This window comes from Artibeus jamaicensis, unplaced genomic scaffold (genome assembly GCF_021234435.1).
Source record: "Artibeus jamaicensis isolate MK-2021 breed Jamaican fruit bat unplaced genomic scaffold, CSHL_Jam_final contig_484, whole genome shotgun sequence".
NCBI classification, from domain to species: Eukaryota; Metazoa; Chordata; class Mammalia; order Chiroptera; family Phyllostomidae; genus Artibeus; species Artibeus jamaicensis.
Window position 1 is genome coordinate 8,514,480 of NW_026521859.1, and position 12,891 is coordinate 8,527,370.

At 38.6% G+C, this 12,891-nt stretch overlaps 1 protein-coding gene across 1 annotated transcript in view; it reads left to right on the forward strand.

Annotated features, from left to right (window-relative positions):
• The window catches only part of RCAN2 (regulator of calcineurin 2), a 267,043-nt gene that overhangs the window by 43,583 nt on the left and 210,569 nt on the right, over nucleotides 1-12,891 (forward strand). The window contains exon 2 of the mRNA XM_037142570.2: nucleotides 6,080-6,306. Within this exon, the coding sequence (XP_036998465.2) occupies nucleotides 6,082-6,306 (225 nt within the window). The 5' untranslated portion in view covers nucleotides 6,080-6,081. The remainder of the gene's footprint in view (nucleotides 1-6,079; nucleotides 6,307-12,891) is intronic.

A 12,891-nucleotide genomic window follows, 5' to 3' on the forward strand; every position in this document is an offset into this window, starting at 1 on the left:
GTAATAAATAGTGTTAATTCAAATGTTATTTTGGAGGCTACAGAAGATGTTCGCTTGCTGCATTTCATTTGATGGTCAGCATAGACAAAGCCACAAGTTTCTCCATTTTGCTGACAAGAAAACCACAGCTCAGAAGGCATGAACTTTATGGAAGGGCTAGAACCCAAGTATACCCCTCTCTCTTACCAGTTTTTCATAAAGATGACTTTTCTCTGCATGGAAAGAAGTTTTGAGGTTCTCCCAGGGGAGGCTTTTAAAGTGGATAGTGGTTTTCCTTTTCCTGATGCATGTGATGATGGAAATTTATGCCTTCCAAATGTCAATCAACAGAAGAATGGTTAAGTAAATATGACAGATCCCTATACTTGGTTACTATGTGGCATTAAAATGAACCTTTTCAAAGAATATATAATGATACAGGGAACTGCTCTTGATTATATCAATATTTTGTGAAAGATGCTGGATACTAAACAGCAGGATCTTGATTTTGTTTAAAGATTATACTTGTTGGACAAGCACTGGAATAAAACATACCAAAATATCAGTAGTTTTCTCTGTGTGGTAGGATGTGGTTTAATTTTATTTTTCTTTTTTATACCTTTCTGATTTTTTCAGTTTTTTTCCCTTCAGTGAACTCATATTGTCAAAAACATAAATGTTATTTTCATTATACTCCACAGACTTTTTTATTTTAGCTAGAGGAATCCTTTGAGTAATTTTTGCTATCTTTGGTCTTTAAAATTACATACATTGAAACTTGAAATGGTCGGGTGCTTTTATTAGTAGTGTATAAATTTGAGATAAATAATATATTCTTAGTATTTATATTTTATTTTTTTTTAATTTTATTTACTGGTTTTTACAGGCAGAGGAGGAGAGAGAGAGACATTGATTTGTTTTTCCACTTATTCATGCACTCGTTGGTTGATTTTTGTATGTGCCCTGACCAGAGATCAAACCCACAATCTTGGTATCTTAGGATGATGCTCTAAGCAATTGATCTACACGGCCAGGGCAGTGTTTATATTTTAAATTGGCTGTTTTAACTCATTTGCTGGTTTGTAATTTTCTGAAAGTGACTCTTTTTTACATAATTCATTAATTCAGTCAAACATCATTTTGAGGGCTTTCTGAATGTACCAGGCTGAAGATGAAGTATAATGTGCCACACTGATGGAGACAGCCCAGTCTCTGCTCTCAAGAAATGCACATCTGGTGTGAGATAGAGACCAGTAAAGCCATCATAGCGAGAGAAGGCTGTGCGGAACACTCAGGGACTACAAAGAAAGGAGGCCACCTTCATGGGCCCTGCAGGCAGCTGGGAAGCTTTCCCAGAAGGGTTGCCTCTTGAGCCCGAGGCAGCTCTTTTCTCTTGCATAACCACCCTCAGATTTAGAAATAACGACAACACATGGATATCTTTTTGTGCTATGAGGCAATTGTTGCCTTAAAGGTATTTACAATAGTTAAGAGTTTTGAAATTAATTTAGAATGGTAAAGTAGTTACTTTGGGCTGTAGGACCTTACCATTTCTTAAGTAAGACATTCTTCTAGTCTTCATAATTTCCCTTTTTTCCTGTATATTTTGGGTTTACTAAAAATTAGTGGTAATACCAAAGCATAATAGTCTTGTTCTGAGATTATCATAATAATGTCTTTTTATATTATGTACAAAAGTATCTCATTACATATCCTTTTATGTAATGGTTAATGCTGATTTTGATCACTTCTTTGATTCCTACTTCATTCCACCACCTTTTATACTCTACTTTATAGGGATAAACTGAGTCATAAAATGATCTGTTGACTTCTCCAAATTATGAGGTGAGTCGGTAATGGAACTGGAAACAGAAGTCAGGGTTCATTTGGACAAAGCTCTGACTTCTTAAATATTTCTCCATAGGAGTCAAATAGGTTGTTTGTCAAAAGTGCATTCACCTTTTACATCTTTACTGAAAGTAATGAGCTTAAAATAAAGTCTCTCAAAGATAATTGTATTGTTACAGCTTTGGACAGAAGTAAGACCATTTAAGTAGATTAAAATGAGTCCTGAGTGAGGCTTATTATTTGATTTATTTCATTAATTTGCTCAGCAATAGATTTTAATTCTTTTTGGAAAAAGAATAAGTGGAACATTTTCAGATCTGTTTAATAATATTTGAGGTCCATTTTGTTTAATTAAAAATTTCTCAAATAAGAGGGACAGGATTAAAAATAAAATCAGAGTTGACACAATATATTTCAGGCTATTGGATGATTATGACTTCATCCAGTCATTTGATAATGACTTAATTATCAAATAGTCTTCCTATAATCCATTAACCGAAAGAATACTATTTTAATGCTCTTAGTTATTATTTTTTACTATTAAAATAATTATACTCTAATAATAAACATTGACTATTATGAATGTTATACTAAACTATCTGAAGCAACAGTATAATTGAATTTGAAAAAAAATAAATACATATGTTTTTCATTGAAGTTTTTCCTTCTAGTTAAAAAAATTTATATATTTTGGATTAACTATAGAACAAAACAAAACTTAAAATATGTACCATAGTTTGTATTAAGAATAAATGTCTCATTGATTCCCATGCAGAAAATGTTGCATTAATTGGAGTTTTAAGAACTTTACAATACAGAAATGGTTCTATTATATTTTATACAGAATAATATTTTTATTAACCACAATCCAGTGACCTGGTTTTAGAGTTATTACTTCAAATTCTTTAATTTTTGGCCTTTGTCCTGACCATGCCTAAGATTTTATATACAATGCATTATTTATATTGTCATCAAATATTGCTTATCAGAATCCCATTTAGGCTTTTCTATTGTTGTTCAAGTACAGTTATCTCCATTTTCCCACCACCACTTTCCCCCATCTCCCACCCTTGATTCTATGCCCCTTTGGCTTTGTCCATGGGTCCTTTATACATGTTCCTTCATGTAGGTTTTGTTTCCAGGAAAAAAATATATATCCTCATCACAAGGATACATTCAGAGTTCAAGAGTTCTGTATATCTATATAGAAACTTATATTTGTCTGGAGATCTGGACTTTGTGTGTAAACTTAGTAAGGGCTGAGGGACATCTCATGGTATTCACTCTTCCATTCTTCACTCCGCTGCTGGGATTGGGAACGTGGGGTTTACTGATGATCCAGCAGCCACGTCCTAACTGCCAGTCAGTGTTACCTGTATATCCATGGGCATGTTATTGAGGCTTCTGGGCCTTTAATTATTGAAGTCAGAACATAATATTATGATAGGCATAAAATAGATAGAAAAAATATAGATATATTGTCCTTGAAATATGTGGGGAGATAGACAAAATTTGCTGAATTATATACTGGTATCAAAAAATGCCCCCCCAAACCAGAAAAACTTTCCAAATGCTTGAAGTTGGGCAGACTTTTGAATGTAAGGGGTAAGGTGATAATAATATTGTGGAACACAGATGAGATCAATACCAGAAAGCTTCATCATGGGGGTAATGAGAAAGGGGAATCGATGTACCATGAATCAGCCAAAATTGTCCTGAATTTTCAAGATCTAATGTTCACAAATTACTCAGAGTAATCATCTCACACAGAATGTACGTGTGTGTGTAAGTGCTCATTGTGAATAAATTGCTAACTATTATAGGAGCCATAATCAGGATTCAGGTGGAAATGAAGTAGATTGTACTGCCTTGAATATAGACTTGTACTACTTTTTTTAGAAGAAAATATTTTATTTATTTATTTTTAGAGAGAATTGAAGGGGGGGAGAAACAAAAGAATAGAAATATCAACCCCTGAGAGATGCATTGCTCAGTTGCCTCTCACATGCCCCCCAAATGGGGACTTGGCCCACCACCCGGGCACATGGCCTGACTGGGAATTTGCCACGTCCTCTTCCAACCATGCTGTCTGACAAGGTCCGGGCATGGAGGACTCGAGTTCAAGGAATTCGTCTCCCCGCAGGAGAACGTGGCATCCAAAATGGGTTAACAATTGGCTGTTTTATTTTAATTATTTTACTCTTGCTACTGATTCCTGTGAAAATCACCCAAGAGGAAGGGACAGTTCAGGGGAAAACATTAGTATTCCCCACGGAACTGCCTGAAAGGATGGAAAAATCCCCACAGATTCCCCTCTCCCTTATACAGGGGAGTACGACAGCCAGGGTAATATAATTATTAACCATAAGGGAAAACATGTCAAGTTGTATAAATTACCCTGGTTTGAGCAACTTAAAGTGATCAGGTCCGCCATGGTGTACCAGAAATAAGAAAAATAAGTTAGATCTCTTAAATCAACAGTTAAGGCCAGTTAATAAAGAATCAGGTTGTTGTTGCAAACACAGGTTGTGCTGCCAACAGTTGAGGGAAGAACAGATCAAAAAGACTTTCCCATGACTGTTCCTTACCCACAGATACAAAGGGTCTTCCAAGAAAACAAGTAAAAACTATATAGACCCCTACCCACAGCCCAGGGATACGGTGGGGATGGTTGAGATGCATCTGCAAGGCAGAGGCACCTGTGGCTGGATTTTCTGTCTATCTCTCCTTACATGTTTGTTTGGATGAGCAAAAGGTGGTGGGATTATTAGACATTTGTATTTCAGGCTCATTGATTAGCATAATTCCAATGAAGTTGTACAAAGTAATTTCTTGACCAGAAAACAAGGTCCCTGTTGTCTGAAAGCTGTTGGAGTAATAACCCCTCCTTTACCTTGAATAAGAATATATATCAATTAGACAGGCAAAGAAATAACAAAAGCTGGCTAGTTATTACAAACTAAACACATAGAAACAGTTACTAAAGAGTCAGAGTTTACAGTACACAGAGAAACATTTTAGACAGAAAAGGATAGATAGCTAAGTTAGACATCACAAAGGCCTTATAATAAATCTCCTATTACCTCTACTCAATCTAGCATATCGTTTTGCCTCATGACAAATTCTGAGAAACTTTAATATACAATAAGACATTCAAATTCTGTACATATAGCTACTTCTAATTGTCTTATTTATGGCTCTCCTGGTTAAAATAATTTTTGTTTATTATAACTGAATCTATGGGAACTTTCGTACTTTTCCTGGTTGCCTTTGTATTGATTTTTTTCTGCTTAACTGATCATGCTATACTGCAAATGTTAATCACTACCTAAAATGAAAATATAAAAACCTGCTTGTAATTGCAATAAACGGAACAGAGCTTCACTGTCCTTTGAGGCGTGTTGTCGTCTGTTACCCATCGCCGACGCCTTATCCACCTTCGGAATCCCTGGACCCTGCTGCGGCTGGGACCCTGAGTGCCTGCTGTTTGGTTCACAGGCTGGCACTCAATCCACTGAGCCACACCAGCCAGGGAAGACTTGCACTAATTTTGATTTGCTTTATTTCTAAGATTTAGAAAAGTGAGCTCTGGTGTCAAACTCCCTGAGTTTGCATCCTAGTCCTGCCATTGACCTTGTGAACATTTCTTACTTGTTTTGTTTCTCCATTTTCCCAACTGTAATATGGAGATAATGTTGGAACCCATCTCATAGACTATTATGGAGGTTAAATAGGTAGGTTTATGCATGTAAATCATTTAGAACAGTTCCTGGCACTCAATGAAGGTTAGGCATTAGTGGTAGTGGTATATAATTCATCATGTCACTTATCAAAGCACTTCCCAAGTGCATTTTTGTTTGAGTCGATTTGATTCTTGTAAAGGAAGCAAAGTCTCAAGGAATTTATGTAACTTTCCCAGGTCCATGTCTAGTAAACACTGGGCATCTTGGCTAGAACCCTTGGCCTCCAGCTCCTATCCTGGTTAAGTGCTTTTTGTTTTGGTGTTTTCTTTTCCCCCATAACACTGACTGGATTCTCGCCCAGAAGCAGAGCTGTGTAGGAAATTGTGACTCAGAGGTCAAGGGGATAATATGAACTTGCTGGGTCTCCAAACTTCCAATAGCCCCCTGATTCCCCCTCCTAATCATTCTCCCCAGCTTTGCTGCAGACATTCCAGTACAGTCACCTAAATGCTAGGTTTTAAGGAATCATCGAATTCTACTCTGACATACCTCCATCTTTGCCTCCTCAGGAATGAGGGGAGAATCTTACTTCATTGGCATGAGGAGCCCGGAGCAGCAAGGGCGCATCCCAGAAGACGGAGGCCTTTTCTTGCTCTGCTGCATAGACAGAGACTGGGCTGTAACTCAGTGTTTCGCGGAGGAGGCCTTTCAAGCCATCACTGACTTCAATGACCTCCCCAACTCCTTGTTTGCATGCAACGTTCACCAGTCCGTGTTCGAAGGAGAAGAGAGCAAGGTAAGAAGACTTTGCTCCTCCTGAGACTTGCGGAGGGAGCTGCATGGCTCTGTCCCAAAATATTTCCATGGCTCATTTGTGATTGATGTGTTGAAGTGCTTGAAAATGTTTAGCTAGCTTTGTTCTTGGCATGCAGAGCAGGAGAAGAAAAGCCTGCTCTATGATCAGCTAATGTTGTGGGTACGCATGACAAGGTTATAGATGAGAATATGTGGAGTCAGATCTGGTCCTCTGCAACTCAGGTCTACCTAACAAAACAAGTGGTGCAAGGAATAGTGACTGCAGGTGATATCCCTTGGGCTAGTTAACAGATGTCATTAAAAACAAATTCTTTTTCCTTATTATGCCAACGATGTAATTTGCCTTTCTCAAAACAGCACATGCTTTCTATCATCTCTATCCCTCCTATAGTTGGATGAATATTCTAAAAATAGCTTTTATCCAAGTGCTGCAGCAGTTAAAAGAAAGGTAAGTTGGTTGGCCCTCTGAGTCTTGCCCACTGATACCACAGTGGGTGGAATTGTTATGTGTGTTATTAGAATTTGAATGAAAGTGGTTAACTCCTTGATTTGAAATGACTGGGGAATGAGGTTGTCTATGTGCAAGCATTTTCCAGAAAATGAAGCTTTCCATTTGAAGAGTCAAAATTGATTTAGTGTAAGTATTCTTGGAAATCAGAGTAACTATTCTGTTTGGGGATCTTTCATTTCAAATTTTTCTGACCTTTAAGTGTAATGTCTAAGTAGATCCAACCTTGCCTTGTGTTCATGGATTTCTAGTTGTAAATAACCACTATTATCCTATGTTATAAAACGTGGCACATATTTTTGAGAGAAGAGCCTTTTTTTCTAAAACTAAAGTATGTGGCCCTGTGTCAGATGTAAGAGTAGAATTTATGATTGCTGTTTCACAAACTGTTTTTGCCAATTGCCAAGTCCAAACTCTGTTGTCTGCAAACAATTACTGGAAGTGGTTTTTTTTTCCTGGATTTTATTGATTTTGTAAGCAATTCTGATAGTCCAGAGGATTCTACTTCAAGCCATTTAAAGATAGTTTTATAATGATATTATTTTAGAATGGAACAATGGAAAAAATGGACTAAAAATAGTTTGAAATCCAAGTTCTTACATATGATTAGGACCTGCAGTGCTGGGGTCACCAGACTATTTTAAATAAGAAAATAGCACATAGCCTCTTTGAGAAACTGAGAATTTAACTCTTGGATTACAATCAGGTTAAAACACAGGCTATAATTTACTCAAACACGTAATGTCTCCTGAAATCTACCTGATATTAACTATGAAATAAGGTTTCATGTTTTCTCATTTTATCATCTATTTATTTAAATGTTAACAATTAGAAGGATTTTTTAGAGGTTTAATGGGGATTTTGATTCTTTCCTGGCTAAATATTTCCCTGTAGATTAAAATAACAAAACTAGGAAGGAACTAGTCTCATTCAGGATCACTACTGAAGAACAGCTGATCAACTGAACCGGAATTGGTCACGTGGAAAGACAGGCTTGGGGAGAGTTCTTGGGAATTTGCCCATATCTATTTTGATATTTTCACCTGTGATTGAATCATGGATTACAAAATAGTCTTATTTAACTTGAATACAAAGTTGGTACATTGCATCTTGAACAAATAGTGTTTGGTTTTAAAATGACCTTGGTAAAATATTGAGGTGAGATCAACCAGATATATGTATGTGGTTGGATGGAACCAGGTTCAGATTGTTTAGATCACATCTTTTTTAGCCAAGGAGGTGAATTTTATAATAAGCCAATATCTACATAATTGAACTTGTTAAATCAGACAGAAAATGGAGATTCTCTTGGATACCAAATAATCTGACATAGATTATGTTTCGATTTCATTATATATACACCATTTAAGGGCGATAAAGCGAGATAATCAGAAACCACACGCGTTGTCAATAGCCAGCAGGTATGATCACTGGGATTCTAGAAAAAAAATGTTTAGGGAGACTCCTGGCTCCTCATTTTCACTACCACATATTTCTCTTCAAGTTCCAGGCCTTTAATTCTTCTCTTCACCTCAAATTTTTTCACTATCTGAATAAAACTCATTGTCTTATATACCATTTTCTCAGGACCTTCTTACCATCATAATCAAAATTCATGAATGTGAGCCTTAAAGTCTGAAGATAGTTATCTTTCCTGAAGGGTAGACATTTTGGACATTGTGCTAAATTGGTGGAGAGATATTTTTAGGCAGAGAGAAAAAAAAGCAAGAAGCCTTTTTAGCACTTGAATTTGCTGGTAGGCAAGGCTGGCCGTGGTGATTGTCTAAAATATTTGGCTTTGAGAAAGGATACCTTCAGCAGCAGCCTGGAATTGTATCAGGGAGATAAGCAGCAGAAAGATGCTTAGTATTCATTTCAGAGGTCCAGGTGGGTGGATGGGAAACATATATGACTTGTTTGCGCAGAATCCTTTTTTGGGGGGTGGGCACAACCTATTTTCAATTCATTGTTTCTTGATATCGATGGGTTAAAGTTTAGCTTGTTTCTTGCAATTCTTATAAAGCATACTTTTTAACTTTCTTAGTAGGATAGCAATGAGCGTTTCTGCTTCTGCTTCTCATGAATGAGTCTCGCAGCAATCTCTTCTCTGTTTTCCCACCTGTCTGAGACACCATTCCTAAGCTCTTTTCCTTTTTGAGGTAATTTGGGGGGTACAAGGTAACACCCCACAATATGATCTTCTGGTTATGTTTGTTTCTGCTTATCAGAGTGATAAATACTGATATGCTCATATCTGCTATCCTATTTAAGTTCTAAGTTCTGACAGAACATTTTTAAAATAGCTTTGTGAGGGCCTTGATGTCCACTCCTTTCTTGTTAGGCATAATTCTGAGACTGTATTATGATTTGATGCTTTTGCAAAGAGTGCGTGCATTCTCCAGTGTGGCTTGTTTTGGTCCAGATGGTTGAGATTTGTTTATATAACACAAAGGAGAACCAGAGCTGGAGGAAATTGGCATCTGAAATCCATAAATACAGATTGCTGTTTGCATGCTGCAGCTTGAAGCGTAAATATTTTTGTATGAAACACATTTAGAACAAGGATGTTCACAGCTTACAACACCTAAACATTACTAGGGTTCATTTGTCTTTGGCATGCTCCCCTGGGTTTGCTTTTCTGCACCCAGCTGGGCTGCAAAATTCATCTCGATACAGGTAAGCTGGGCATGGGGGTGCCCTGTGGGCTGCTCTCTCTTCAGACTAAAGATAGAGAAGGGGGTGCTCAGTGGGTCCTTGGCACTCACTGATACCTAAAGGAGAGCAGTGAGCCAACCACCATTAGCCAAATTCAGTTTAATACAGAGTAACCTGAAAGGGGTCTTTATAATGGGCTTAAAAATGTGAATTCAATAATAATAAAAATGATGGTGATGATGATGATGATGATGGCAGCAACAAACACTTATAAAGCATAAAATCCCTTAATGCTTTATGGACACTAAGCCCTTTAATTGACCAGATAACCCTAGGAGGGTGGTGTATTTCTGCCTCTCTATTTCCTGGGCCCATAGCAGGGTGTGTTCCCTGGACCCTTCTGGCTAGTTCTGCACAATGTGTAAGCAGAAATGACCTATGTCACTTTCAGACCAAGCATGTAATTACCAGTGTTCGATCCTGAAGGCTGTTCTTTTCATCGCACAAGGGCAGCTGTCATTGTGCCAGGTAGTGCCTGCTCAGGCAGTCTGGGTCATGCATGGAGTAAGGGCAAGGATTACACAGAGAACTGTGACCAGCCTATGATGAACATGTAATGTGACAAGAAAAAAAGAAGCCCTTGTTGCTTTAGGCCACTGGAATTTGGGGGTTTGTTGTTAGAGTATGACTTAGTTCATCTATGTTGCTACAGTACGTATCCCCATTTTTCAGAGGGAGACATGGCGTCACAGAGAGGCTGCCCCATGTCTCACAGCTAGTAGTAGGAGACCAGCAATTCAAATCTTGCTGTCAAGTGATGGAGTCTGTGGTTTTAAACATTGCAATATTGCCTCTTGATATATCAATATTTATTGAAAACAGGCATGATATTTGGCCCTATGGATGAAGCGGTGAACCAGATAGCATAAGTTCATTGATTTAAAGTCTGTCAAGAGAAAACAACTCAAAATGAGCAAACAAATAAGCATAATAAATGCTTAGCATCACAGTGATGCTAAATGCAAAGGACATTTAATATACAAGGTCTGTCCAGAGAAAGTCCAGACATTGTTAATATAACAAGAATGGTTGCACAACATTGATGTAACCTGGCAGCCTGGAGTGTGCACGTGTGAACAATGATGCCATCCTTGTACTAGTCAGTGGGGGCGGTAGATGCCATTGAGTGAGCATGTGTACTGTGTGGCCCTTGCATTCAAAATGACTCAGCAAATAGAGCAACAAATCCACATCGAATTTTGTGTTGAGCTTGAATAGTCCTCTGCAGAAACCATTCAGATGATTCAGAAGGCTGCAGCTATGGGTAACTGGTGATTGGCGGCTTCATCACAACAATGCATCTGCTCATGCATCACTACTCATGCAGAGTTTTTTGTGAAACATCAAATCACTCAGGTGACTCAGCGCCCCCAATGACCCAGATTTGGCACCCTGAGACTTCTGGCTTTCCCCCAAAGATTTCAGACCATCAATGAGATTCAGGAAAATATGATGGGGCAGCTGATGGCGAATGGGAGAACTGTGTGAGGTCCCAAGGTGCCTACTTTAAAGGGGACTGAGGCATCATTGGCCTATGTACAGTGTTCCTTGTACCTTGTATCTTCAATAAATGTCTCTATTTTTGTACTACATGGCTGGATATCATCTGGACAGAGCTTGTATTTTCAGCTATATTCATTGCCTTACACACACAAATATGCACACATTTCATTGTTGTTTTTTGTCAGGGTTTTTTTTCCAATAATAGGACATTTCTGCTAACCATTAAGAATACATTCTACCAGAATGAGCATAAGATAAGAGACCGAGCTCTACCAGTCTTTTAGACTTTGTGCTTCTCATAAATGGATCATCTGCATGCATTGTGAGTGGCTGGAGGAATTCTAATGTTCGTTTCTCATTCATTATGACCACTAAAGAGAACCCAATTCCTTCTTGAGCTAGGCTGAGGTGGCAGCAATCCGGTCTCACGTTGGCGGCATTAGGAGGACTCCCTCAGGGTTACCAAAGGTAAATCTGATGATTTATGATTTTTCTTTATTCTCCACCTAAGACTTGCCTCTGCTTTAGTTTGCAGAGAAATGTGAACCTGTCCTTTGTACTTTATGGCTGCAAGTCCACGAGTCCTTATCTGCACTACTGAAAACTGAAAACTGAAAACCGAGCCTTTCTTCAGAACCCATTTTGAAAAAACACCTTTCTTGACCTAATTCATTCAAAATCTAACCTGTACTAATGAAAAACTCCTTCTAGTGTGAATATGCAGCCGTCTCTCTGCAGAAATACTCCTGTCTTTAACTTCTGGGGGCTGCCCCAGACCTTGCTGGGGCACCACCTGATGTGAGGCATATGTACATATTTCATATCCAAATCCCCAAATTCTGAATCCCAAACATATGAGGCCTCACAAATTTTAGACAGCAGGCTTTGGACCTGTAGAATATATAAAAATGTACCCATACTCCATGTTCAAAGAGAAGAATGAACACATCTTCAAAATCTGGAAAGGCAGTGGCATCAGGAAGAGTGGTTAAATCTATTTCCCCACAACTCGACGCCCTTGTCTATTGGAAACTAAAGACCCTTTGGAGCCCGGACGAGCTCTGTGCCTGGACCCTGCCTGTATGGCCTTCCCGAACCAAACTCCCACGGTCTCTGAGGCTCCTCCTTTGAGTGTGTACACTTTGGAGCCTCGGGCCTTGACCTGCTGTCCCCGCTCCTGCTGCCCATTCCTCGCCTCCTTCCTGGCAGTGGGATGGTCTGGGTCCTGGGGAGACAGTGCCTGCTCCAGGCTCAGATTTCTGGAGCGTCCATTGTGAAACAGTGTGCTTCTCTTCATTTGCATTTTTTCTCTCCAGACTCTGATTTCCTTGAAGGAATGAAAGAAAAATTGAATTCCTCTTTGTCTCTCTGTCCTCTTTGTACTTCCAGCACCTTGCACCAGGCCTGATACACAGAAGGTGCTCAATAAATACCAAATTGAGCCTCCTAGAAGTGAGGTTGGCTGTCCATTAGCGTGAACTGTCAAGTAAAGGAATGTTAGGCAGAGAGAACCCAGGTGATTCAACAGCAAGACTCACGCTAAATATAATAGATGCACTGAGTACAAATCACTCTCGTAGTTAGGACGCAATACTCATATGAGTAAATGTGTTCTATATGTCAGTTTATATTTATATGGGCTTTAAATATTTTAGAGGTGACTGACATATTTAGGAAGCCAAGTAAGTAAAAAATGAGAAATGTCTTAAGCACATGTTTTTCTCCTCTAACTACTCTTACAGAAGAAAAGGGAAAAAAAAAGACAGCAAGCAAAGCTGAAGTCCAGGGCTTTGGAAAACTGTTATGGGCATGATTTTGGCTGGTTGAAAAATTCCTGCT